At 36.8% G+C, this 26,680-nt stretch overlaps 1 protein-coding gene across 3 annotated transcripts; it reads left to right on the plus strand.

Annotated features, from left to right (window-relative positions):
- The first annotated feature begins 1,024 nt into the window (after positions 1 to 1,024).
- LOC131073558 (APETALA2-like protein 3) lies at positions 1,025 to 26,249 on the plus strand. Of its 3 annotated transcripts, none has more exons than XM_058010012.2 (10): positions 1,025 to 3,302; positions 3,450 to 3,475; positions 3,569 to 3,599; positions 23,540 to 23,627; positions 23,722 to 23,867; positions 23,999 to 24,064; positions 24,162 to 24,298; positions 24,394 to 24,536; positions 24,798 to 24,962; positions 25,638 to 26,249. In XM_058010012.2, the coding sequence occupies exons 1-10, from the start codon at positions 2,614 to 2,616 to the stop codon at positions 25,977 to 25,979; spliced, it is 1,833 nt and encodes a 610-aa protein (XP_057865995.1). In that variant the 5' UTR covers positions 1,025 to 2,613; the 3' UTR covers positions 25,980 to 26,249. The 3 variants fall into 3 exon arrangements, with proteins under 3 accessions (XP_057865995.1, XP_057865997.1, XP_057865996.1); XM_058010013.2 differs by having other exon boundaries at positions 1,027 to 3,302; positions 24,020 to 24,064; XM_058010014.2 differs by lacking the exon at positions 23,999 to 24,064.
- Positions 26,250 to 26,680: the final 431 nt, after the last annotated feature.

Below are 26,680 nucleotides of genomic sequence, written 5' to 3' on the forward strand. Positions count from 1 at the left end.
TTTTTAAAATTTAAAATGAAAAATCAAATAAAAAAAGAAAAACATTAAAATAAAACGTTTGTTAGAATATTCTAATGTTGATACCATTACTTGTGAGGATCATAACTAGTACTCTGTTACTATAACCTTGTATAAAGTAAAAAAGATCTAATAGTCACATCACTAGATTTTACTTTAGAGTATAAAAAAAAAGTTAAAGTTAAAATAAAATTAAAAAATCTAATTAAAAAAAAAAAAATTACACCATCATTTGATGACTTTAATTTTTTTATAGAAAATATAGAAAATATTGATTGTTTGATTAGAAAACATAATACACATTTGAATTAACTATAGCTCAACAAATTTCAGATACATATATCTTATGATTCTAAAAACATTATTATAAGAAATATATCCTACATATCTGAATTTATAAATGACAATGATTAGACATTGGTATCAAAAATTTTAATTATAAAATATAGACATTTCTTAAATGGACCAAGTGTACAAACAATTTATAAACATTAACATATGATATATAGAATAATATATCATCCCATAAAAAACCTTGTCATTGCTAATTAAAGTATATATTTTTTAACATATCCTAATCTTAAAGAAAACATTGTTTTAAAAACTTGTAAGGAAAACTTTTTTTCTTGGGAGATTGCACTTCGTGAAAATCATGCAAAGACAAGACGCATTAGAAAACATAAAATCCCACCTCTTGACTGACTATTCAAGTGCTTTTTGTACTATTGGTTTTCGTACATGTCAATATAACGTGGAATATTAGTACCAATATAAAATTTCTTGATTTGGGCGTGCCTAATCACCCATTAACCCTGGTTAATTAATTAAGCACTAAAATCTGGTACCCACCCGCTAACACCATTAACCCTAGTTACACCTAATTTGGTAAGTTATTGTGAGATGCTTTTGAGACTTTGGGAATAAGTTTATTCTTCCAATGAAGCGGGATATTGTTTTGTTTCTATAAACTCGAAAGGGTTTTTGGCTTGTTAAAGAATATGCTTAAAACGTTAGTTCTCAAAATGTCAGGTTATTCGCTGTCCTGTATAAGTAGTCAACGCAGTTATCCCGTTTCCTAGATTATGCTATATTTGTCCGTCAAATAACGTTGTCAGGTGGAGGCATAATTTATTCAGTTCCATCACAGAGGAAACTGACACCACTTCTGCAAAGCGGTTTGGAATGAAACCGCTTTTTCGATTTTCTCCATCTTTTGAAACCGGCCGAGTTTCATAATAGCCTCCATGATTGATTTTCTGGTTTTTGTCTGTTGAAAAGGTAGCTTGGGGTTTCGAACTCGTGATGGACGGGTATGGAGTTCTGCCTGACGCGAATCTGATTGAAAGGCTGAAAAGGGGAGATTTTGAAGCAGGCGGTATGGCAAAGAGTCGTGTTTGCTTAGATGTCTGTTAAGATAAGGAAGGAAAGCACGGGAAATTGGAAGAGTTTTTTGTGGATGCAAATTTCTAGGGAGGATTTAAGGTATGGTAAATTGAAGCCTTGAAGCTGAAAGTTGATTGTCGTGGACTCGATTGAGGTAATCGGCGGCGAGAGGAAGTGGTTCGCTTTGGTTTGAACGCGCCTGATGATATTTTCGAGGAAATCTTGATTCAGACGGGATCTGATTGGGGAAGGTGTATCTGAAGGGTTTGAAGACGAACGAGGATTGATAATGGAGTCTGTCGATTGAATCAATGACATTCCTTCGGCTAAAGCAGTTGACTTGAAATTTTATTTTGCAGAATGTTGTGTTAAATTCGGGACGGACGCAATTTCTTGCTTGAGGTTTGGCCTTGGCGCAAGAGCTTGCTAGCTTAATGTTTATCATTTAGGCTGGGGGTTTTCAACATGCAATTTGAGCGGCCATGGCTGTGGAGACCGATATTATAGAGCTAGAGGTCGGGGTTTGGGGCATGGAACTTTTATTGATACGTCTGTTTTTTGTACGAGACCTGTTTTGACAGACCGTCCGGAGAACACTTTCTCGGGCTTTGCGTCCTTGCATTCATTAGACGAAATTGGAGCTTCTCAGCGAAACGACAAATTTATTAGTTCTACCAGGGAAAGTAACGCTTCTTCGAAGCGTTTTGTAAGCTTTCAAGCTTCCTAATTTGGTAATCTTCTGTCCATTTGAATGATGATTCGAAATCGAGAGATTTCCAGTCCTTTTGGTTTGGTGTTCCGGAGCGTTCATTGGCCACTCAGATTTTGTACGTAGGCGGAACCGTGAGCACACTTTGCAACGCTGTGTGCGCTGAACTTTCTGTCAATTGACGGAAGCCAAACCTCGGAAGGCGAAATTTGCGGGAGTCTTTCAATATTTCAACAGTTTCATTTCCAAAGCAGGTTTTTCAAGAGAGTTATTCCAAAGATCTCTTAGTTTACAGAAGAAATCTGCAAAAATTCTGTCTATTTCAAAACTTTCAAGGTTTACCAGAGCGGCAATTTAGAGATTTTCCTCTTGTATTTGCCGACAGACTTCCGTTTCAGCCAAGGAAACGTCGCAAGTCAGAAATCTCGAGGATTTAATCTCTACTTTAATGTTTTCTTAGCAAATTTTCACGGCCTAAGAGACTTTCCGAGCCGATTTCAGCCATGATTGGAGTGGAAGTTCCGGCAAATGACAGCAGCGGGTGGGATCTCAATTCAACGCCTTCAGACGGTGTATTTGCCACAAATTCCAGGCGTCCTCCACAAAGCTTCTCCCTTTTGGTTGTGCCTGGCGAGGTAACGGCCAAATCCGCCGCGACTGAAGATTCTTGTTCCATTTGCTGTGATGAAACATCTGCAGGTCGTGTCATTACAGTGACCGTGAAATCAAAAGAGGAGCCTTCGCGCGACCCTGCCAGAGATTTGTTGAAAAAGATTCGTAGAGACGATTCTGGAACATCTAATTCTTCCGTTGTAAATGCTTCTGCCTCTCCCATGGACAACAATACCAAGTTCTTGGAATGCGATTCATCCTCCTCAACTCAGCCAATCCCATCAAATTCCTCTTCCAACATGACAAATCTTTTCGGTTTCTCTACGGACAAACCCCGGTTCGAAACTTATATCACACGCCAACTTTTGCCCCCAAAAAATTCCTTGGATTCCATCATTCCTCCTCCTGAAAATCAGCTTTCTGGGGGATTTTGGTCAGATGCAAGGCTGAAGCTTTTGCCTCCACCACCGCAACAACAAGAACAGGTAAAAAAGAGCAGGCGAGGGCCCAGATCAAGAAGCTCTCAATACCGCGGCGTTACTTTCTATAGACGCACAGGTCGATGGGAATCGCACATCTGGTAAGTCTTATTCTTAAATAATCATTTTTTGTTTCACTTTGACTGCTTGCAGACTGGATTGCTCGATAAAAGAAACAATTATATAATCACGTATAAATTGTTGAATAATGTCCAGCTTCATTGATTCTTTCCATTTTGGCTGTGTAGGGATTGTGGAAAGCAGGTTTATCTCGGTAAGTGTGAAGATCTTATGATGTTTCAGTTCAATCAGCACCGTTTAAGATTATCATCTCATACTTTTTCGTATTTCGACACATGGAGTGCAGGTGGATTTGATACTGCCCATATCGCTGCCAGGTATATTGGTTTTCTCCCAAAATCTTTTGCTATTTTCAATGCTATTAATTTAATATAAAACACAGTCCTGTAGCTTCTGCGCGTGATTGCTTTTGGTTTTTCATTTCTTTAAACGAGATAGTTATCCCCGACCATGAAAAAGCTTAGTTTCTTCTGGAGATTCAGTAATATATATTTAGGTATACAGAAATAATAGGCAAAAATTTTACTCCCATTCTCTACTTATTTTTCTTTATTGAGGAGCTGTAAGCCCAGACGAGGTCTGTACTTCTCAACGAGTCTGCAGAATCATGTGTATTTCTGAACACTAACTATTAAACAACATATTTACGCTGTATAATAGAAAATACTATGGTATTTGACCACTTCCGAAGTAGACAAATAAACCATTCATACTGTGCTTTTGTTTTATTTGGTCATATTGACAAACACGCAATTGGACATCTTCGATTAGTTCCTGCTTGGATTGGAATCTTTAGTGCTTATCCAGATTATATTTTATACTTTATATTTAGTCGTATAATGGTGAAAGATTAAAACAAACTGTAACTCATATATGCTCTCAAGTCCTTTAAGCGAAGAGTTCTTTATCTTTAACATGTTTCTAATATGTTTTTGACTGGCATTTCATTGATTTGATATGATCATGGGACTTCCATTTTTTCATTAGGGTTGTTAGCCGACCTTCTTAATTATTTCTTTTCTAATGCGAATTTTGAAATACCCATGATTAGCCATACAACCCTATTTCTTTAATACCTCATTTTTATTTTTAAATCTATCTATTTCTTTATTCTTATTTTTAAATCAATCTTATTGCCTCAAACTGCCTTGCCGCTTGCCATTAGTTTAAAAAAATTGCTTGTATGCATTACACCTCTGTGTCTTCCAAGAAAATGAAAATGTCATATTTGCGATTTAAAAGTTAGGGAATTATTGCACACCTAATACAAAGCTGAGCAAAGCCTAATTGAATAGGCCATCATCTAGATTACTTCCTTAGGACTGCAAGAGCATAAAAGTTGTAAGCTTATCTGATTATATCTTTCAATGCATATTGTATGGTTCTTAGTACATAATTTTTTATCTTTCATGTAATTACCTATGGTCATAAATCATCAACATAGACTACAACAATAATCATGCCACCTTTATAGTCCTCATGATACAAGTTTGGATCATGAGGACTATTATGGAAACCTTGATCTTAAAATACTTATCAATCATAGCATACCAAGCCCTTATGTTTTACTTCAAGACATAGAGAGCTATCTTCAACCTACAAACTAAGTGATTTTTTCTTGAACTTGCAATTCCTTTTGGTTAAATTATGAGGATCTCTTCATCAATTTTTCTATAAAAAAAATCATTCTTAACATCCATTTGGTGAATATGTAACACTCGAAATGAGCTACTAATTCTATAACAATCCTAATGGTATTGATCTTTTCTACTAGACAAAAAGTTTCTATATAGTCTATGTAGTTGACTCCCTCCCATTGTGACTACCCTTTGGACACAAGTACATTTTGTGTTTTTGATTGCTTCTATAATACTTCAAATTAGTGTTATATGCCTACTTATTATTTATCATATTCTTGGTCTTAGGTACTTCCAACAATTTTGTTTGTTTTCCTCTATCAAGTCATATTCATTCTACATAGCTTGGTGATTCATGCTTTTTCTTATCCTCATAATAGGTTTGTAGATAATAAGTCTTTAGTATGGTGTTCACTAGGGAATATTAACTTATTGGTTATTTTGATAATTAATGACTCTTGGTTTACCAAGGTGGATCAGATTCTTCAAGTGCATTACAAGTTGTGTTTAAACTTTCACTAGTTTCAAAGGTACTATAAATTCATAATCATTTATGTCATGTTATAGAATAGGAGAATATTTTATCATATCATACACTCCTTCATTAAACTTGACATCCCTGCTTGTGAACACATCTTCCACAATAAGATCTTGCAACTGATATAATTTATTTTGATCATCATAGCCAACAAAGATTCACTTAAAACTCTTCTTATTAAATATGTGTGATCTAATCTCATCATGTATGTGAGCAAATGATTCACATCTGAATTGTCTAAAATAATTGACATTTGGTTTCTTACTAATCTATGCTTCTTGAAGAGTTATTTTTTGCAAATAAGTGGTAGATCTATTCAAGACATTGTCGATAGCATTGACCAAAGTAAATAAATGAAGATAATTTGATTGTAGCATGCACCATTACATTTCAACCAAGGTCTTATTCTTTCTCTGAACAACTTGTTGAGGATTATATCTATTAGACATATTTCTCTTGATACCATGGCATTTAGAAACATAGTTGGCTTTTTTATTAAAATATTCTCCACCATTATATGTTATTATTTGTTTGATCCTATTCCCATGCTATTTTTCTACAAATGCATTAAACACTTTAGAATTTGCAAACACTACATCCTTTTTCCTATGAAAAAAGGCCCAAACATTCTTAAAAAATTCCCTTGACGTTGAATTATCTAGCATACACAAATTAGTATGGACAAGGTCAAGATAATTACTTGATTTCCATATAGACCTTAGAAACTTGTCTCTATGCTTTCATCTAGCTATGCAACATATACACACATTTTTGTTTACCCTTATCTAAGTCCATCAACCTTAACTTTATTTGAAACCATAGTGAAACTTTGATAATTTAAGTGATAAAACCTTTGATCCCACAACTAACTTGTAGAGGAACTTATAGTAATGTAAGTTTCCTTATCTATATAAATATCTTGGAATTTTGTACTACTTTTTCATATGGATTCATGATGCAAGTTTGTTAGTATCATCACTCTTGACTCCTATAGCAACAATTTTGACTGCATAATCAATTATTTTAATTAATGACATATTTGAATAGGACTCCACCTTATATCCATGTTAAGTTATTTGACTTACAAAGACTTATTTTTTTTAAATAAGGTACAAGAGTTGCCACTTTTATTCATGATCTCTTATCATCATGTTCTTTCATTGGAATCAAACTATTCCTTCAACCTCATGTAACTATCATCACCAAAAAATATCCTTGCACCTTTCAATTCTTCTAAGGAACAAAATATTTTTTATTGTAAGATACATGTTTTCGAGCCCTTGAATCACTATGCCATGTGCCATTTGAATTCCCTTGACGAGCTAAAGAGGCTATTAATATATTATGATCACACTCTTCTTGAGAAAAAATGATTTTTCTATTTGACAATTATTTTTGTTACCCTCCTCCATGGAATTTCCTTGGACATTGATCACATTTATGCCATTCTTATCCAAAGTTGTAACATGTAATGGTTTTTTCAATTTTAAAATTTTCCTCCTAAATTTTCCATTCATTTTTCCCTATTCATCATTATCTCTTTGTTGATTATCCCTTTATTGACTCCATTGACATTGATTATAAAATAATGTGCATGAAAATTTATGATGCTCATTTCAAAGACTCTCAACAAAAATTATACAATTTTAGAGTCTTCATATTCCACCACCATCATTGTAATTTTTTTCCCAAATTCTTCAAATTTGCAATGTGATGATTTATGCCATCTACTCCTTTCATTTGTAAATTAATTGAGATTAGATAAAGTGGGATAGGGTCCAAACCCTTGCATAACCACCAACCAGGCGAACAGGAGGGGGGAACTCAAAAGTAGTGAGCCCACCAAAAAGCAAAAAAGAATAGACCCCTTTTTGAAGGAGAGGCTTTTGACGAGAGCTTCAAACTTGTGGAAACAAGGGTCTCGACCCTACAAAAAGCTTCACATATTCAAAATAGAAGGGTTATGAAAGGAACCCCCAACCATTAACCAAACAAAAAACCTTGCATTAGAAACAAAATAGCCAAGGAGACAAAAAACTAATAGCAAGTTTTGAAGGGCTTCCCCCAACCTTTCTCCTGAAGGACTACCTTGGATGGAGACAAACTCAAACAAGGAAGGAAACCACAAAGATCTCAAAAACAACTCATTTTCGAAGGCACACCCAGTAACCTCTAAGATAGAACCCTTGCAAACACAACAACAATGACCACCTCCATAGGCCCATCATGAGCATAAAATAAACTAGCATGTTTTGAAAGGAATCCTATAACCTTGTACTTATAGGAATCCTACAAACAACCATGTTCATAGAACGTGAAAGGGGCAACAAAGAGCCCAAATACTCTTGAGAAAGAGTCCCACCAAGCTCAGCAACAATGACCACCTCCATAGGCCCTCTATAACCACATTTGTAAATTAGTTAATTTCCTGTTAATATCCATAATATTTTTTAATCTCTTTACTACATTGTTTGCAATTTTTTCCTTATTTTATTTGTTGTTTAGATCTTGAACATGAGGCCTAATCCCTAGATTAATATCCCATAGAATAGTTTCTCATGCATTCTAATCCATCCTATCACATTTTTCATGCTTACTTGTATCTATAAGTTTTTCTTCTATTGCTAGTTTCTATAAGCCTTTTATTTGGAGAATCGATTTCATCTCATATTTCCAATTTGCATAAGTATAGCCATCTAATTTTTCACCCTCTAAAATATTAGAACACTAAGATGAGGCCATAACTAAAATATAAATAAACTTCCAAGCACACAAAATGGAGGTTTAAAAAATGAGGCCCCTACCAATAAACTCAATGAATCTTCTATACTATGGATCCTTAATGTTGGCCTTCTTATTAATCAACCAAAAAAGGACTCCAAGGTTCCTGGTTTACAAATATGAAAAATACAACTTAAGTGAATAGAAATGTTGACATAAGAGATATTTTCTTCACCTTCCCCTTCCCAATAAACATTTGATACAATGTTAAGAAGCACTTTTCTTTAAGGAAACGAAAATGACACACAATTTTTTAAGTGGAATGGCTAACCATATTGATTTTAAAACTTCCCCTTGAATTCCTATAACTTTAATTTGGAGACCCTTATAAAGAATATTTCTCATTTCACATGGAATAGGACGAATTCTTGTGCAATAAAAAATGGATATTATTGAATATTTCATGTTACATCTTTGGCGTAGGGAAAGACTTTCCCAAGGTACATGCCAAAATTAATTTACAAAGTAAATGATAAATGGATTGGAAACATCAGCATTATGAATTCTTTCTCCTTGTAGCAAGGAACAGTAAGTGGCAACAAAAACCTGTTTAGTGACCACCCATCAATGTTCCCACACATGGATATTTTGTTTCATGTAGCATTTCCAAAAATAAAACATAATGAACTTATCGCACTCCATAGGTTCTTTATAATATCTATGTTGCTCCAATACTAGTGTCACATTCTAATTTTATTTCTAGTCATTGGAAATGTGAGAAGACTTTGATTATGTACCGGTACTTCTATTCTTTTGTATGTGTAGAAAGAAACACAAACAATTCCAACAAATATCACAATATTAAGATTGATCCTTCAATGGCACAAAAACCACAACTTATTTCCATATTTCATACATAGCTCACAAACCAAAGAAGACCTCTTTACTAGGGTTGAAAAGATCATAGTAAAACTAGTCTCCCTAAAATCATAGAAATCAAAATCATAAAGCTGATATGACTTACTTAGCCCATACATGACAAGCTTTAAAGCTTATATCCTTCTATAGCATCATAAAATTGCAACCCTTGCAATTTTGACCACATTTTAGGCCCTCACCTTTGTGACTGCATCTTCCTATCCAATTGGGACCCCTCCCTGCATCATCATTCCAAATTTGCTCTTGTTTTAGCCTTGATATCACCTTGTGAGATTGTCCAGGTCCCAAAATCAGAAAGGATAGGGGCATGGTGTCCCTGTCCTCCCTCTTAAGGTGGCCCTAACATGGGTGCATCCGACCCTTGAACCTAGTTTTCTCTTCGGGATTCAAATCTCTCTATGTCTGCGTTCGATGAGATGAAAACTACTTCTCCTAGGTTAGTATAAAAAGGGATTTAGTCCTCTCATTTTTATATAGAAGAACAAGAAAACCTAAGCAAAATTCAAGAGGAGGACTTCATTATCCTCGTCAAGCATTCAAGTGTTCAAGTCTTCAAACATCTCCTTCTTCATGTGTCTTCTTCATTCATGCATTAGAGAAACATTCATTTGCAAACATGTGTGTGTTAGGGTTTTGTCATGTTACATGCCATTTCATGCAACACTTGTGATTACTTTCAAGAAGCAAAGAAACCATCCTCGACAAATTGCAGATCTACAAGGTGTACATTTCCATTATTCAAATTTAAGCATTTGCAATTACTTTCTTTCAAGGTTGATTCCTCAACCGAGGTTTGACTAAGGCAAACCCCTATCCACAACCTTTCTTCCCTTCTTTTTTGTGTGTAGCTTGCAGGTGTGAGGTTGTAATTGTAGGTTTGGGCTTCATTTTCAGAGATGAAAAAACCCTTTTCGACAAGCAAATTTTTTGAATGACCAGGTGCAACTTCAAACTGGTCTCAACAACCTTTCTCCAAATTTGCAGGGCAGATCCGTATTAGTCTAAATATCTCATATCTGAAGTTACATCGCAATCCCGAATCTATTTCACCCATTTTATCTTCATTTTCTACATAGTCAACAAGTCAACATATCTATTTACAAAAGAGGGCAAACTACTCTTCAATCCTTGCAATTCACTTGGTATTCTCATCCTTATTTCCCTTGGATTTGGATCTAGTGGATTCAAGCCCCTTTTTTGAATGTAAAGTATCTCCCAAGTGAAAGTCATCCTAGTGGTTTTCATTGATATTAAAGTTCAAAATATAGCACTTTATTAAAAGTCAAATATTAGTCAAACTAGAAAAAGTCTTGATATACATTAAACTTTAAAGTTAAAAATAATATTGTCATGTCAACAATTTGCCATCATTGATCATTGATATTGCATCAAAAATATCACCATCATCCACAGATGACCATCTTCTTGTAGGTCATTTGACTTGCGCTTACTTGAAATGACAATCATTTGTGGTTATGAGCTCTATAGACTATAGTCTCAATATACTATGAATGACATTTCATAGATAACAACTTGATGACTGCCATATCTATGGCTCTTCTTAAAACGCTATGGTACATAGGATACTCTTCGTAGAACACTATTATCTCTCTTTTGATACCACTATCATTTGAAGCTTACTATGAATCTCATGATGGCTTATTTGTACAGTATCTTTGTTTGGTGTTGTATCACAAGGTCTTTACACACATTAAGATTGCTCCTTTTTGAGTTTATAAGATCTTGAAGTGTTTCAAGAATTTGGATAAGACTTAAGGTATCCTTAAAGTAATGAAGTGGCCCTAGGATTTTAACATGGTTCTAACCCTTTCTCACAATGATCTATTGATCACTACTCACAATAATCTATTGATTACTACTTGTGCACACTTGATAGAGTGTTGAAGGCAATCAACTCATACTCTTGCAAACACAATCCACTATCCTTAACAATGATAAAAATGATTCATGCCTAGTTATAAATTTCGTAACATTAGAGATTGAGGATTGAATATGTAAGGGTTTATGATTTATATTAGAAATTGTATTTTGTTTCTAGCATAGCAACCCGATGATTATTCCTTAATGCCATTGTTTGACACTATTTTTACCGTTTCTATAGATGGATACCTATTGATGTGTATTTTGTACACGACCAAACACAGAATAAAATACCCAGAGGTATCTTATCCTCTCTTGAGTAAAGTTTTCGAATGCTGAATATATTGCACAAAGGATCCATCGGAGAAACTTCAAGGTTCTATTATGTAGGATCTCTACTCATGGATAAGCTCTTCGTGGTATGATGTGATTTTGCTGGAATCAAAAGGTGACTTACATTTGATGACTTGAATGTCTGATTTGCTAGAATCACAAGTCCTATTTACTAACTGGAAGACAAACAAATGGCAAAAGATACAAGGTTCAAAAAGTCTACTCTACTACCTAGAATGCAAGAAGATGGATGAATGACTAGGTGGAGTCCTATTGGGCTGGGTCTCGCCATCAGGTAGAAGAATTCAACACCAACTCAGTGCGATCTTCTAAAGGATGTTTCAAATATGTCCAAATCGTACACCATCATATACTGATCACCATTCAAGATAATGCGTGAACAATAGAGGTGTTATGACTCGGGATTAAGCTCATTCTGTGCTAGTTGACCACACAAGGCTCTCTTATAGTCAACAAAAGGCTAGTGGTTTGGGCTAGGTATATTCCACGCGAGTACATTCAATAAATTCTTTCATTCAATCTAATCATTTATCATCTACAATGAAGATTCAACAAGAGACCATGCATATTGCAAAGAAATGACACATTTCACCATATCTTCAATGAAAAGGGGGTTCATTTACAATCAACGCAACAATTTCTTGCCTTCTCTTCCTACTTTACTCTAATCTCTATTCTATTCACTATCAATCATTAGCTATTCTAACCTCTATCAACTAACTCTTAACTACTACCTTGCTATTAGCCTCTACAAAATCAAAAGCCTGAGCTTTTTATAATGATCTCAATACAATTCAATGGCTCAGATCAATTTGAGATCAATGGCCGAGATTTTACAATGAAAACCCTAATTAGGGTTTGTTACAACAAACTCAATTCTAATCAATGAAATAATTGCATTATTTGGACACATGTCTTCTCTGCAATATTCGACCAATGGATAACTGGGGTAGGTACATTGAAGTTTTTGTCATCCCCAATGAGTCAGGTACATTGAATCTGGACATGTTGAGGTGGACCAACCCAACTACAGGAATGATGACTGGGACGCCACCTTGTCTACAACTTGTAACTTGGTAGATGTTCAATTTGATGATGCTGAGAAGCTAACTTTAATTAACTCTTCTAAAACTATCTACTTCTTGAACAGACCCTTGATTTGACTTCCTTTGTCTTTGATGTGCAGGATGGATGGTGTACCTTTCCTTGAAATGCTAGCAACACCTTTCATTGTCATCTTGTGGTTCCTTAGTGCGGCAAAGTGAAGGTTCTGGAGGTAGCTGGCGAATTGGTCATCCCTGATGATGTTGGACTAGAAGAGGTCGTCCCTGATGATGTTGGACTGGAGGAGGTCATCCTTGATGATACTGGACTAGAGGAGGTCGTCCTTGATGATGTTGGACTGGAGGAGGTCATCCTTCATCTGCCAAAACAAACCAAAAGATGATCAAGGTCATATAACAAATTCATTTCAACATAGCATTTTCCACCTTAAATCATCAACAAGAAGACATCAAAATGAAGTTTGCTCAAGATTCTTTCCAGGGGTAGGCCCTATAAGAATTTCGCCCTAGACTCTCTGGAAGGGTCAGGAGCGAAATTTTCATTTTAGGACAAAATCTATCATGTCTCTACTCCAAAATATCCTCCAAGGTAAGCATATGCTAGTTTTAGTTCAACAAGGCCTAGGGATTCAACTCTTTAGCTTCTAACATGGGCAAATTAGGTGATGATGAGAATTTCGCTCTGGACCCTTTGGAAGGGTCAGGAGCGAAATTCCTTCTTTAGGTCAAAACTCACCTTTGTTTCATTGAAAATCTCTTCTAAGGAAATCTGTAAGGTCATTTCACCTTGATCACTGACTTGGCTCAACACTATCTTGAAGAAAACATGACATTTTGTGAATTTTGCTCTAGACCCTTTGGAAGGGTTAGGAGAAAAATTCACCTTTTAGGCTTCATTTTCCATCTCCTTCACTTCAACTCATCTTCCAAGGCTTAAATAACCTCACTCCAATCTCTTCATGCCCTAGGGATCAAAATCCTGACTTGACATAAGGGGGAAATAGTGGTTTTGAAGAATTTCGCTCTGGACCCTTTGAAAGGGTCAGGAGTGAAATTCACCTTTTGCTTTCTTATCCACACTCAACTCCATTCTCTTCACTTCAAATCATCTAGACTCCCTAATTTTGAATCCACTTCTCAACTTGGCAACATTTGTTTGATCCTTACAAGGCTTAAGAAGGAAAATCCGCTCAAAAACCTAGCCAGGGACAAGACCTATCCAGAATTTTCCTCTGGACCATTTGGAAGGGTCGGGAGCGAAATTCAAGTTTTAGCTCAATTTTTTGATGGTAAAAAATCTTTCCAAGGCAATCCAAAGGGCTTTTCTCACCTTGGTCTAGGCTTGACTTCACTCAAATTTTGGAGAAAAAGATGGTTTTTAGGGTTTTCGCTCTGGACCCTTTGGAAGGGTCAGGAGCAAAAATATTGTTTTAGGCTTCTTCCTCCATCTTTTCAACTCGAATCAACCTTAAAAGGCAAGAAAACACTTCTTCACTTTCATCCAAGCTATGAAAACACAAAGTTTGACTTGTCTTGCAAGGAAAGTAGGTGATTGCAGAATTTTCGCTCTGGACCCTTTACAAGGGTCAGGAGTGAAAATCTTGGTTTAGCTCAATTCCTTCAATTTCAATGATTTCTTAACAGCTTGAAGTCATTCATAAGGACCTCTCATTCTTGAATTTACCTTAGCCCACACATGATCTAGCACAAAGTTAAGAGAAAAGGGTGGTTTTGAGAAAATTCGCTCTGGACACTTTGGAAGGGTCAGGAGCGAATTTCTCATTCTTGACTTGATTCTTCATCTTTTCAATCTCATTTTTCCTTACAAGATAAAATTTCATCATTTTTCACCCAAGGAACAAAGTTTTAAGCCCAAGCAAGGTTAAAAGAATAGGTTTGTAAGGAATTTCACTCTGGACCCTTTGGAAGGGTCGGGAGCGAAATTCACCCTCTAGGCTAAAATCCTTCACATTCTCACATCTCATCAATTCAATACTAGAATGTAGGTCCAAACAAAGAAGGAAATGAGGTTTATGGGAAATTTCACTTTGGACCCTTTGGAAGGGTCAAGAGCGAAATTTCCATTCCTGGAAAAAATCCTCACTCTTCAACGCTTTCAAACATCCCCCAATGCAAGAACACATCAATTCACCTTCCAACATTCCTTAGAGATCAACACTTAGCCAAAATTAGGAAGGAAATGAGGGTTATGAGGATTTTCACTCTGGACCCTTTGGAAGGGTCAAGAGCGAAAATCATGTTTTGGGCTTGATTGCTCATCTTTCCTTCTTCAATCTTCTCTAGGGGGAAAACATAGACTACTCTCCTTGCATCTCCATCTTGGTCCCGACTTTGGCTAAAGGGAAAATGAGTGTTTTCAAGAATTTCGCTCTGGACCCTTCGGAAGGGTCAAGAGCAAAATTCAAAATTTGGGCTAAAATCCTCCATTTCCTTCACTTCTAGTCACTCTCTAAGGTTAGAACATGTCAAACACTCCCATACATTCCTTAGAAGCTATGAACTTGGCCTTGATAAGTGAGAAATTGAGGTTTAAGGGGATTTTTGCTCTGGACCCTTTGGAAGGGTCAAGAACAAAATCCCTATCCTTGGCTAGTTTCTGACCTAGGTTCATTTCATTTTCCTTCAAACTTGATCAATTCAACTTCCTTCTATCACAATCAAGACAATCCATCCTCCAACTAGGTCTAGGCAAGGTCAAACTAGGGTTTTAAGGCCAAGAGAAGGCTAAATGGAGGATTTCGCTCTGGACACTTTGAAAGGGCCAGGAGCGAAATTCTCCTCCTAGGTTGATTTTCATCATTTCAAGGTCCTAAACCTCCTCTCTAAGGAAAACATGCATCAAAACTTTATCAACTATGCCTCAAAAGTCAACAATCTTGGTCATATCCTTGAGCAAAGTGGAGGAAAAGTGGATTTTGCTCTGGACCCTTTGGAAGGGTCAAGAGCGAAATTCATGTCTTGGGTCATAATCTTCATCCTTTAATTCTTTCAAACACTTCTTAGGAAAGAACATATCAAAACCTTCACCACATGTCTAAGGAACAAGACTCTTAGTGCAAACAAGGTGAAGAATAGGTGTCTTCTTGGAATTTCGTTCTAGACCCTTTGGAAGGGTCAAGAGCGAAAATCATCCTTGGGCTCAAATTCTGACTTCATTTTCACATTTCTTCACTCCAAATAAGTGTTTTGCCTTCACAAATGCCTGGGAATGAGCTAGTTCATGACTTTGGGCAATGTAGAATGTCTTATGGAGAATTTCGCTCTGGACCCTTTGGAAGGGTCAGGAGCGAAATTTGACATTTTGGTCTCTCCGTCAGGATCATTTTATGGAATATAACATTTAAGTATAAGTGACATTTCCTTATATCTTTCTTCTTTCTTATACTTTAAGTTATATTCCATGTATAGTGTCAGGATGTTTGAGAGTGGTTTCGGACCTCCAGGACTTATAATGCAAAATCTAGTTTTTAGAAGATTCTCTAGTTATCCAGACTTAGTCAAATTTCAGGATCAGAAAGGCATTCCAGACAGCCAAATTTCAGGGCATTTGAAGATCAGGATGACATTCTAGACTTCATCACTCACAAACTTGACCTAGCTCAGACCTTCAAGGATGATACTCACTCACTGAGCAAGACACAATTAGCAACAAGAGCAAAACCAAGCCCTAAGGAAGACTTTCAAAGAAACCCTAATTCTAGGGCCCTGTGGACTCACCCTAGCTCAAACAGAGCCTGCCATCCTAGTGATCCCTCTGGTAACACTCACCATGCAAAGGCTAACAGACAAACTCTAAAAGACCTAGAAGACAAACCTTAGAAGGAAAAAAGTAGGGGTCCCCATTTGCAAAGGGGTGATGTGTGAATACATCACAACAATACCTTACAATAAAAAGTCAATTTTTTTGTTAAAAAACATCGAAATTTGTTGGCTCAATGCATTTGGAGGTGAAAATTGGCTTGGGCTTTCCTAGGTTCATTTGACCAAACCCATAGGCTATGGGAAAGACACTGGCCAAACCCACAAAGGACCAGACCAAGACCACAACTTGGTTTAAACCAAATCAGGATTTGAGGGGTGTAGGGGAAGGACCCGATAACTTTGGTTTACGTGTTATCTACCTTGCACAATGGTAACTATCTACTTAAAGGGGTATTTAATAAAATGTGATTATACTTTCTAAGCTTGATGGAGAATTGTACTACACATGTACACTATCTCATTTATCCCACATTAGTTGTATATTACACATTTTGTTAGCGCATGCTATAAATTACACATGAAGAATCCATCTTATACTTGTCATGTATATTTGTAGTTGCACCTTTATTCTAATGGAGTGATCACATGCGGCATCTTCAATATCTAGTTGTCATGTGCCTTATTCTTGTCATCTAGATCTTGGGTGTGCATAGGCATCTAGATCTTAGGTTAGTTGGACAATGAGTTGTGTTACCACTTCAACTTTCTCTATTATTGTGAATGGTGAACCTTCTCAACTCTTTGGAGCTTTTGGGGGCCTTTACCAAGGTGACTCTCTTGCCCCCTATTTGTTTATTATAATTGTTGAGCAGATCCATTAAATCTCAAGTTTCTCAGAGTGTTATTCATGGGTGGAAATGGGGTAATGGGTTGCCAATTCTTTCACATCTTGAGTTTGTTGATGATAATGCTCTTATGAGGATGGTTCGTCTTCAGGAAGCTCAATCTTTTTGACAATCTTTTGATATATATCTTGCTTCATCGGGCCAAAAGGTCAATGAACATAAGTCTTCAATCTTCTTTTTTAATAGTCCAGAAACTATTCAGAGGATGATTGCTAACATTCTGTAGTTTCAGATTGGGTAGCTTCCCTTTATCTATTTGGGTATCCCTCTTACTATTGGTAGTCCACTTAGGGCTTCTTGGAAGCATTTTCTTGACAATTTGCATCTTAAGGTTCCTCATTGGACCCATTGTTGGTTATCCATTGCTGGTAGAGTTACTCTTCTTCAATGTATCATTCGGGCTCTTCCTATTTATAGGTGTTTTGTTCAGACCACTCTTATGTATTTCCTTAGGGAATTTGATGCTCCCCCTCAAAAGTTTCTTTGGACTGTGTTGATGTGTCTTTTGTACATGACCAAACAAAAAATAAAATACCTAAAGGTACCTTATCCTCTCTTGAACAGAGTTTCCCGACTGCTGAAGATCTCGCCGAAGGATCAGTCGGAGTAACTCCAAGGTTCTAACATGTAGGTTCTCTATGTGTGGATAAGCTCTTGTGGTATGATGTGATTTTTTGCTAGAATCACAAGGGGACTTACATTCGATGATCTGAGCGTCTGATTTGCTTTGGATATCACTGGAACATGGGATTTCACTGGCCCTTGATTTTGAAAAAAAGGAAAAAGGATAAGGGTTGGAACCGGATCTATTTCTAACACTAAGACTGTAAGAGCAATGAACAACCTTTGATGAAATTCTAACTAAGTCTTGCTTTGACATCCTAGGATCATCTCCACAAGATTAGTGCGATCTTCTGAGGAAAGCTTTATGATGTTTAGATCACCGCTACAAGCATGGACACCGTCAAGTTGATGCATATCAATGAAGAAGCGACAATTGAAGTTAAGCTTAAGCTGAATGATTCCAGATGACTATGGAAGGCAAGTCTGCAATCAACAAACCGCCAGTAGTATGGATATACAAATTTCACCATTGATCATACAAATTTCTTCCATTCACCTAAAAACATGAAATCAAATTTGAGAAGTATAGAGACCATGCAAATTGTTGAATTGACCCATAGAATTCACCATTTCTTCAATGAAGTTTTACAAGTCTTTTACAACAATATCTTGGCAACAATCTTTGCCTTCTCTTTCTACTCTACTCTAACTATTTCCTACTCTCTGACTATTCACTATTAACCTTTACAAATGAGGAGCCAAGGCTTTATAAAGAGAACCCTTTACAAAGAAACGACTCTAATTGACTTAGAATCAATGGCTAGGCTTACAAGATAGAAACCCTAATTAGGGTTTGTTACAACAAACTTCCTTAGCCAATTAGAAAATTACATTCTCAGAGCAAGGACCAACAGGGAGCAGGGGTAGGTACACCAAATTTTGTGCCGCCTTCTATGAGTCAAGTACATTGAATTTGGACATGCTGAGGTGGACCAATCCGACTAGAGGAGCAGTGACTGGGATGCCACCTTGTCTGACGTCGGTGTCTTGGTTGATCTCTTTTCTGTCTCAATTTGATGAATGATGTACCTCTTTTACTCCTAAGTGCTTGATGAGGATTTCTTATCGTCAAGTCTTCCTTCTTCGGTAGCATACCTTTCCTTGAAGTGCTGGTGAAGCCTTTCTTTGTCATCTTGTGGTTCCTTAGTGTGGCGAAGTGAAGGTTTTGGAGGTAGCTAGAAACTCCTAGAACACATGTAGTCCACCTTTATGCCTTTGGAATGTCCTTGATGATGATCGACTAGAACAAGTCGTCCTTGTCTTGGTCTGATCCTCCTTCATCTACAAAACAAACCAAAAGATGATTAAGGACACATGATATATATATATCCCGATCATAGCATTTCTTAGGAATTTCGACTTGTTTTGAAAGGAAAATAGGCGATCTTAGGAATTTCGCTCTGGACCCTTTGGAAGGGTCAGGATCAAAATCCTAGTTCATGCTCAATTCCTTCAAATTTGTTGATTACTAGCAAGTCAAAGTCATGCCTAAAGACATCTCCAATCTTAATTCATCCTAACCCACACTTGACTTGGCACAAAATTGAGAGAAAAAAGTGGTTATGGGGATTTTCGCTTTGGACCCTTTGGAAGGGTCAGGAGCGAAATCTTCATTCTAGGCTTGACTCTTCATCTATTCAACTCCAATCTTCCTTGCAAGGTAAAAATACACCACTCTACTTGCACCTATGCCATAGGAACCACTGTCTTGACCTCATCCAAGAAGAAAATAGGAGTTTCCAAGAATTTTGCTCTAGACCCTTTGGAAGGGTCGGGAGCGAAATTTCTATTTTAGGCTAAAATCCTTCACATTTTCACTTTGAGTCACTCCCTAAGGCAAAAACATGTCAATCCACCTTCCAACATGCCTTAGAAACTAAGAACTTGGCCAAAACAAGGAAGAAAATGAGGTTTATGGGGATTTTCACTCTCGACCCTTTGGAAGGGTCAGGAGTGAAATTCATCCTTTAGGCAAAATCTTCATCTTTCAATGCTTTCAGCCACTTCTCGAAGGCAAATATGCATCAAAGCCTCCTCAACCATGCCTCAAAATCCAAAAATTGGCCATATCAAAGAGAAAAATAGAGGAAAAGTGAATTTCACTCTGGTCCCTTTGGAAGGGTCAAGAGTGAAATTCTCATTTTAGGCTCATTTTCACCTTTTTCCTCCCTTCTTTGGCCTGGATATAACTTATTAGGCCTCTCCTGATCATCCTCCAGTCCAAGTTAGCATTCACTTCAAGGTTTTGTGAAGAAAAAAAGGGTCTCATATGAATTTCGCTCTAGACCCTTTGGAAGGGTCAGGAGCGAAATTGAAATTCTCTTTGGACCCTTTGGAAGGGTCAGGAGCAAAATTTGACATTTTGGACTCTCTGTCAGGATTCATATATGGAATATAACATTTAAGTATAAGAAAGATAAGTTATATTCCATATATACTGTCAGGATGTTTGAGAGTGGTTTTAGACCTCTAGGAGTTATAATGCAAAATCTTGTTTTTGGAGGATTCTTCAATTTTCCAGACTTAGTCAAATTTCAGGCTCAGGATGGCATTCCAGACTTCATCACTCACCAATTTGACTTAACTCAGACCTTCAAAGATGATATTCACTCACCAAGCTTCATTGAACTCCTCAAACTCAAACAAGACACAATTAGCAACAAGAGCAAAACTAGGCCTAAGGGAGACTTTCAAAGAAACCATAACCTGGAGCACCTGCTGACTCCCCCTAGCTCAAGCAGAGCCTACCATCCTAGTGATCCCCCTGGCGACACTCAAAATGCAAAGGCTAATAGACAAAACCCTAAAAATCTAGAAAGCAAAAAAAAGTACGAGTCGTCACAATAGAGTGGTAATTTATAGAATGCAAAATGGAGCTTAGTTAACTGGGATTCTATGTGTAGGCCAAGGAAGGATGGGGGCCTTGGTCATCGTTATGCTCTTTTGAAATGGCAATTTTTGGCTGCCAAACTTTATTGGCATTGGTGTACCAGTCAACATTCGATTTGGGCTCTAATTCTCACCCATTAGTATCTCAAAGGGGCTAACCTTCTGGATATTACTCGCTATCCTTTGGAAGGGAGAGGTTCTATGATTTGGAATACTTTGAAATTGGGGGCTCGGTTGGTTAAGGATGGCATTTTTTGGATTTGTCATTCAAGGTTTGAGGCTCTTTTTTGGTTGGATCCTTGGGATGATAGTCCTCCTATTCTAACCCGATATCCACATCTCTAGTCCCTCTATTATATTTTGATGAGGGCTAGTTGGGATAAGGTTGAGCATTATAAGGTAGCTTGTAATTTTGGTCAGGTTGTTGGTTATAGATGGAAGCGCTCTAGAGAATGGTCGCCAAGTGGTTCAGAGGAGGATAGGAAAGAGCTGGCTCAGAGAAGCTTGTTGGTCAAATGTTTGGAGACATGGAGGTTCCTTGTTGGAAAAATGTGTAGAATAAATTCTCGTCGCCTAACTTGTGTAACTTTTTTATGTGGCTTGTAATTCATAATCGATGCCTTACTTGGGATAACTTGAATAAGTGTGGGTTCCAGGGCCCCTCAATGTGTGTTTTGTGTTGTAATAGTGCTGAGAGTATTTCTCATCACTTCTTTCAGTGTTCCTTTTCAAGGGAGATCTATCACTTCTACTGGGGTGTGTTAAATCAGACCTATTGGCATGCCTCTTCTTTGGCTGATTTTTTTTCTTGATGGGGCAGAGCCTCTGTTAAGACTTCGTTTCTTCAAGTTGTCTGGGCTCTTGGTCCTACCTTCATCATTTGGCATATTTGGTTGGAGTGGAATCGTAGGACTTTTCAAGATGTTAAGTTTGTTGTTGAGCATTTGTGGTGGAAAATTCTTCACTCTTCATGAAACTGTTTCGGCCAATTGTGACTTGGCTGAACATGTGGATCCGGGAGATGTTGTTCTTTGTGATCACCTCAATAGTCCTCTTCTAGGGGATATTCTAAGAGTTCAACAAGTCATGTGAAATAGGTGTCACCATCCTCTTCGAAACATAAGTAGGGAGTGGCATTAGTGCCCTCCACCTCAGGGGGTTTTGAAAGTCAATACTGATGGGTCCTCTCATGGAAATCCGGGTCATGCTGGTATTGGTGGTGTTGGAGGAGATAGTTATGGTATTGTTCGGTTTATTTTCTCTGTTTATAAGGGCCTGCATTCTAACAATTTGGTGGAGGCACTTGCCATATTATATCATGTGGAGCGTAGTTGTTTGCTTGGGTGGTGAAAGCTCATTTGTGAGTTTGGTTCCCAAGTTGTAGTGACTTTGTTGAATAGGCGGTAGTTAGATGATGTCTATTGGCAGCTAGCTTTGGTTATTAAACAAATTCTTAATTTGTGTACTTCTTTGGATTCTGTGACTTTCAATCATATCCTTAGAGAATGTAATTGTGTTGCAGATTGTTTGGTCCAATGGGCCTCGGATCAAATGTATAATTGGAATATTGTGGATCGGGACCAATTACCCCCGGAATTGTCCCAAGAGTTGAACTCCCTAGTGGAGATTGATAGGGTTGGTTAATGTCTGTGCTTTGTATTCTTCTTGTTTCTGAATAAATTTTTACCCTTTTTATGTGTAAAAGAAACATTAAGTATAGTAGTCCTCTCCATGCTATAAGTAGATTTACTTGCCCGGATATGTGCTGAAATCATTCATCAGCATAATCATAGAGGACTACTATACTTAATGTTCCTAGCATACCACCTCATACGATTTGTATATTGTGAGGGAAATTTTAATATAATGGCTTTGAAGTCTTCATGTGCAGGCTGCTGTGACATAGCCTTGGTCCTCGTGGATTGGTAAATGTTTTGGATAGGGGTCCCCATAGTATACCCATCCTAATGGGGATTGTTCACTGAAGATCAACAGCAGTTGGCTTAGCATCCACAACCAGCTACCACCCTACTCCTTGAAAAAGCTTTCAATCTCCATTGATTGTTTCCTGGCTAATTCAGGCAACATAAAAACTTTAACTTTTGCAGGTTGTTTACCTGGTATCAGAGTCTGCTGGTAATTCAAGGATTGTCCAGATTCATTGTAAATCTCATTGTTTTTATTCTATCCTCTGTTATTGAAATACCTATTATATTGCATTCTACAATCTTCAATTGTCTTAGTGCTTTTGCTATTGTGGTCACTCTTGTCATGAAGATCATGAATTAATTTGAATACATTAGCAATTTGTACATGATATCTGAGTGATCGTAGTACAATTCCACAATCTTACAGAATCTAATCAACTCTCCACTATCTCCTGTATGCTTCTCAATGAAGGAAAAATTAAGAGAGTAAACTATCACTACCTAAACAATGTTTAAGCCACTATCAATTAGATTGCAAGCAATGTTGGTCTGGATACAGAATGACTTATAATTGATGAATTCAAGCTCTAAGATTTTGTCAATGTTTTCATGTTCATAGCCTGCCGATGATCGTTCTTGTATATGTATGAAACTTAGTCTATGTATTAGGAATGCTACTGTTGTTTATCTCAGCCCTTTGGCTGTAACTAGGGTTAAATGATTGTTTCTGCTGCTGTAGTCTCTCTCAGCAGGAGCTCATTCCTCTGTGGTATGCTGTTTTAGTTATTGTCTTCTGTGCAAGCTTTGACTGTATGTGTTTGTAAACTATTGCTTTAATACAATATAAAAAAACATCCGGTATGCAGTCTTCTGTCCAGATGGTAGGATTGTACATTTTAGGGCTTATTTGCATTGAGAAGAAATGCATTTTTTGAATTGTCTGTATAGAGAGGAAATCCTCATTAGACAATTTATTTTACCTTGGGGAGCAAGTAGGAGAGGGGGGAACGGAAAAGTTTATATTTATGAGGTTTTCCTTTTTCGGTCGTTGTAGGGCATATGATAGGGCAGCCATAAAGTTCAGAGGACCAGACGCTGATATAAATTTTAATCTTTCAGACTATGAAGATGACCTTAAGCAGGTATGTGTCTGACCTAATTTCTGAGTCGCTTTCTCTTAGCTTTCTTGAGAACTTCTATCAGTTTGATCTTCTTTTCTGTTGTCTTTAAAATCAGACGACTAATCTCACAAAAGAAGAATTTGTACATATTCTTCGTCGACAAAGCACTGGTTTCTCTCGGGGAAGTTCGAGGTATAGAGGTGTCACTCTCCACAAGGCAGGCCGATGGGAAGCCAGGATGGGACAATTCCTTGGCAAAAAGTAACGTAAATTAATTTATTTGTAAGCATTTCTGTTTTTCAATGTTGAAGGAAATGAATGTAAATGTTATCTTGATTCTTTTTACGTTTATAATTGACTTTGAGTTTGTCCTTCTCTGACTCAAGTTATAGCCAATGTGCATATACTGGCAGGTATATATATTTGGGCTTATTCGACAATGAAATGGAAGCCGCAATGTATGCTGTAATCCTTAGAGTTGCCAATTGAATTTAGGAGTTATTTCATGCTCTATTGTACATAATATTGAGAATATCCCCAATCTGATGTTTACAGGGCATATGACCGGGCAGCTATTAAGTGCAATGGAAAAGAGGCAGTTACAAATTTTGATCCCAGCATTTACATGAACGAATTTCTTGCAGAACCCAATAATGGAGAGAGGTTTCATGCAAATCAACCGGAGAATGAAAGTACGATTCCTTCATTAGAGGCCATCTAACTCCATTTTGATCAAATACCCAGAACAATTCATATTTATAACTTAAAGTTAAAATGATATTTACAGGTGTAAAACACAATCTGGATCTTAGCCTCGGCCTTTCTTCTCCAGCAGTTGACAAAACATTGGTATCCAAAATGAAGTCTAACGGTAACCTAAACAGTGTTGTTGATCCTGATTGGAAGAAAGCTCGGTGTATCAATACAATGGTAATCTTCTTGACACCTTTCCCATCGTTATAATTTACTTACAATGGAAAATCTTTTGCCACACTAGGAATAAGAAGCTTCATTATTTTATTACTGTTCTAGGGTTTGAGATTACTCTTGATTAGTAATGTATGAAAAATAAGTGCTTCTTGTGTTATATAAAGAAATTCTAGTTGTTACTACTGGCCAACTTCCCCCTGTTTTATTCTGTTTTTGTTTTATGATAAATTTTATTTTCTAATATTCTTAGTTTCTTCTCAGGGTCAAGTTGATTCTCCGAATTGGGAGAAGTTCCAAGTTAGCCATGGATTAAAATATAATCCAATATCTCTTCCTGCCATCGCCAAAGATGATAAGGCGAGTCTCGCTATGGAGCAAGCAAATCAATGGAGCAGAGTTCATCCCTTGTCCTTTCCTAATTACCGAGTATGTTGTTCTACTTCTAATCCCTAGATTAAGCACTTTCAGAAATTTTGGTTGTTTTAGGGAATATTACAGTGACCTTAATCGTTAAATATAATAAAATGCTAATGACAGATGGATGGCACACCAATTGTAGCACTTGTAATGCTTTTTATGTATATATTGGAAGGGCTTAACAAACACTCTTGTCTGTATAAATTTTATGCCTAAATGGTCAATATTAATTTTCCATCTCATCTGTAGTTCTCCTATTTTTATTGGCCAGGTGATCTAAATTTTCAAATGCTCTGACCAGTCAGTTGCTGACCACTTCTTATCTATAAACCAGTAGTTGACCGGGAAGTCCGCTAGCTTTTCTATTTTGACAAATAATACAAGCATGTTTGACTTTAGTTTCACCTCCAATTTTTCATTCATATTCCAATAGCAATGTCCACAAAGCAAAACGGTTAGGGCAATCTCCAGTGTAAAACTAAGCCATTTTTGTTAGTGTCTAATAAGAAACTCAAATGATGGCCATTGAAAATGTTGGCCATCATCATACATGCAAATAAAAGGTAAAGTTGAATATGAAGTCTCAATACCAATCAGAGAGTTAGCATTCAATGTAGGCTTGTAGGAATTTTTTTGGACTGTTAATGGTGACATTGATGAAATCTGTTTGCTATTGTTAATCAGCTGCCCAATCAGGATGGGGGAGTTAAAAGGAAATCAGGAAGTGATATCTCATCTCTATTACCCTGGTCAAAGGAGGATTGGAATTGGAAATTGTACAGCAATGGGTCACTCTCTTCACTATTGGCAGCATCATCAGGATTCTCACCCCAAAATGGAATTTGTCATCCTTCTTCAGATTGGATGCACAATTCAACTACTGGGGCTAAACTTTCAGACACTAAGCCATTTGCTCTGACTGAAAATTCTCATATGTCCATTTTCGGAGGAGCAAATACAGGTGAGCAATTCTTGGGTGTAAACTTGAATCCCTCCGATCGAAGGAATGATACACTAGGCCTTTGAAGCACAAGGATGTTCATTGTTTAATGGGCACCACATAGCAACTGAAGTGGGGTTAAGAAAAAGCAAAAGCCGAAAACATGAAACCTTATCTATTTCAATGCTTAACATTTTATTCTCCAAAGTATTTTATGGAGCTCAATTTTTTTGCTTACTGGGTTTATTCTAGTAAAGAAGACACTATAATATATATTATTTGGAGAATGTTTAAAATGATAATCAGTCAGTGCTCCCTATAAACATATAATATAGTTATTTGTTTGTTACATTATCTATCCTTCTAAAACTAATGATTACAGAAGTTTTTCATTGGTATGAAACACTTCATACCAAAAAAGAATGTAAATGACTGCTCATGTCTCCTACTTAATTCATATACAAGAAGATACATTCATATGCTTATGATTGCATCTAAAAATTCAAACTCTCAAGGCTTATATGAAAGGATTTTTAAGGATTTTTAAGGATTTTTTCCTTCAATGTTAAATATAGAAATCTATACTTATATTTTGGGGTTTTTAATTAATAAGTTATAATTTACTTGCTGGTATGTTTGAGAAACTAAAAACCTCGTTGAATCGAGAAGTTAAAAGTTGGAATATGAAGATTTCGTAACCCATTTTCACAGAGTATTGACTTAAATAATTTTTCATTTTCTTTAACGATTGTAATTTTATTCTATGTATTGTTTAAAGAGGATGTTT

Source organism: Cryptomeria japonica, chromosome 10 (genome assembly GCF_030272615.1).
Source record: "Cryptomeria japonica chromosome 10, Sugi_1.0, whole genome shotgun sequence".
NCBI classification, from domain to species: Eukaryota; Viridiplantae; Streptophyta; class Pinopsida; order Cupressales; family Cupressaceae; genus Cryptomeria; species Cryptomeria japonica.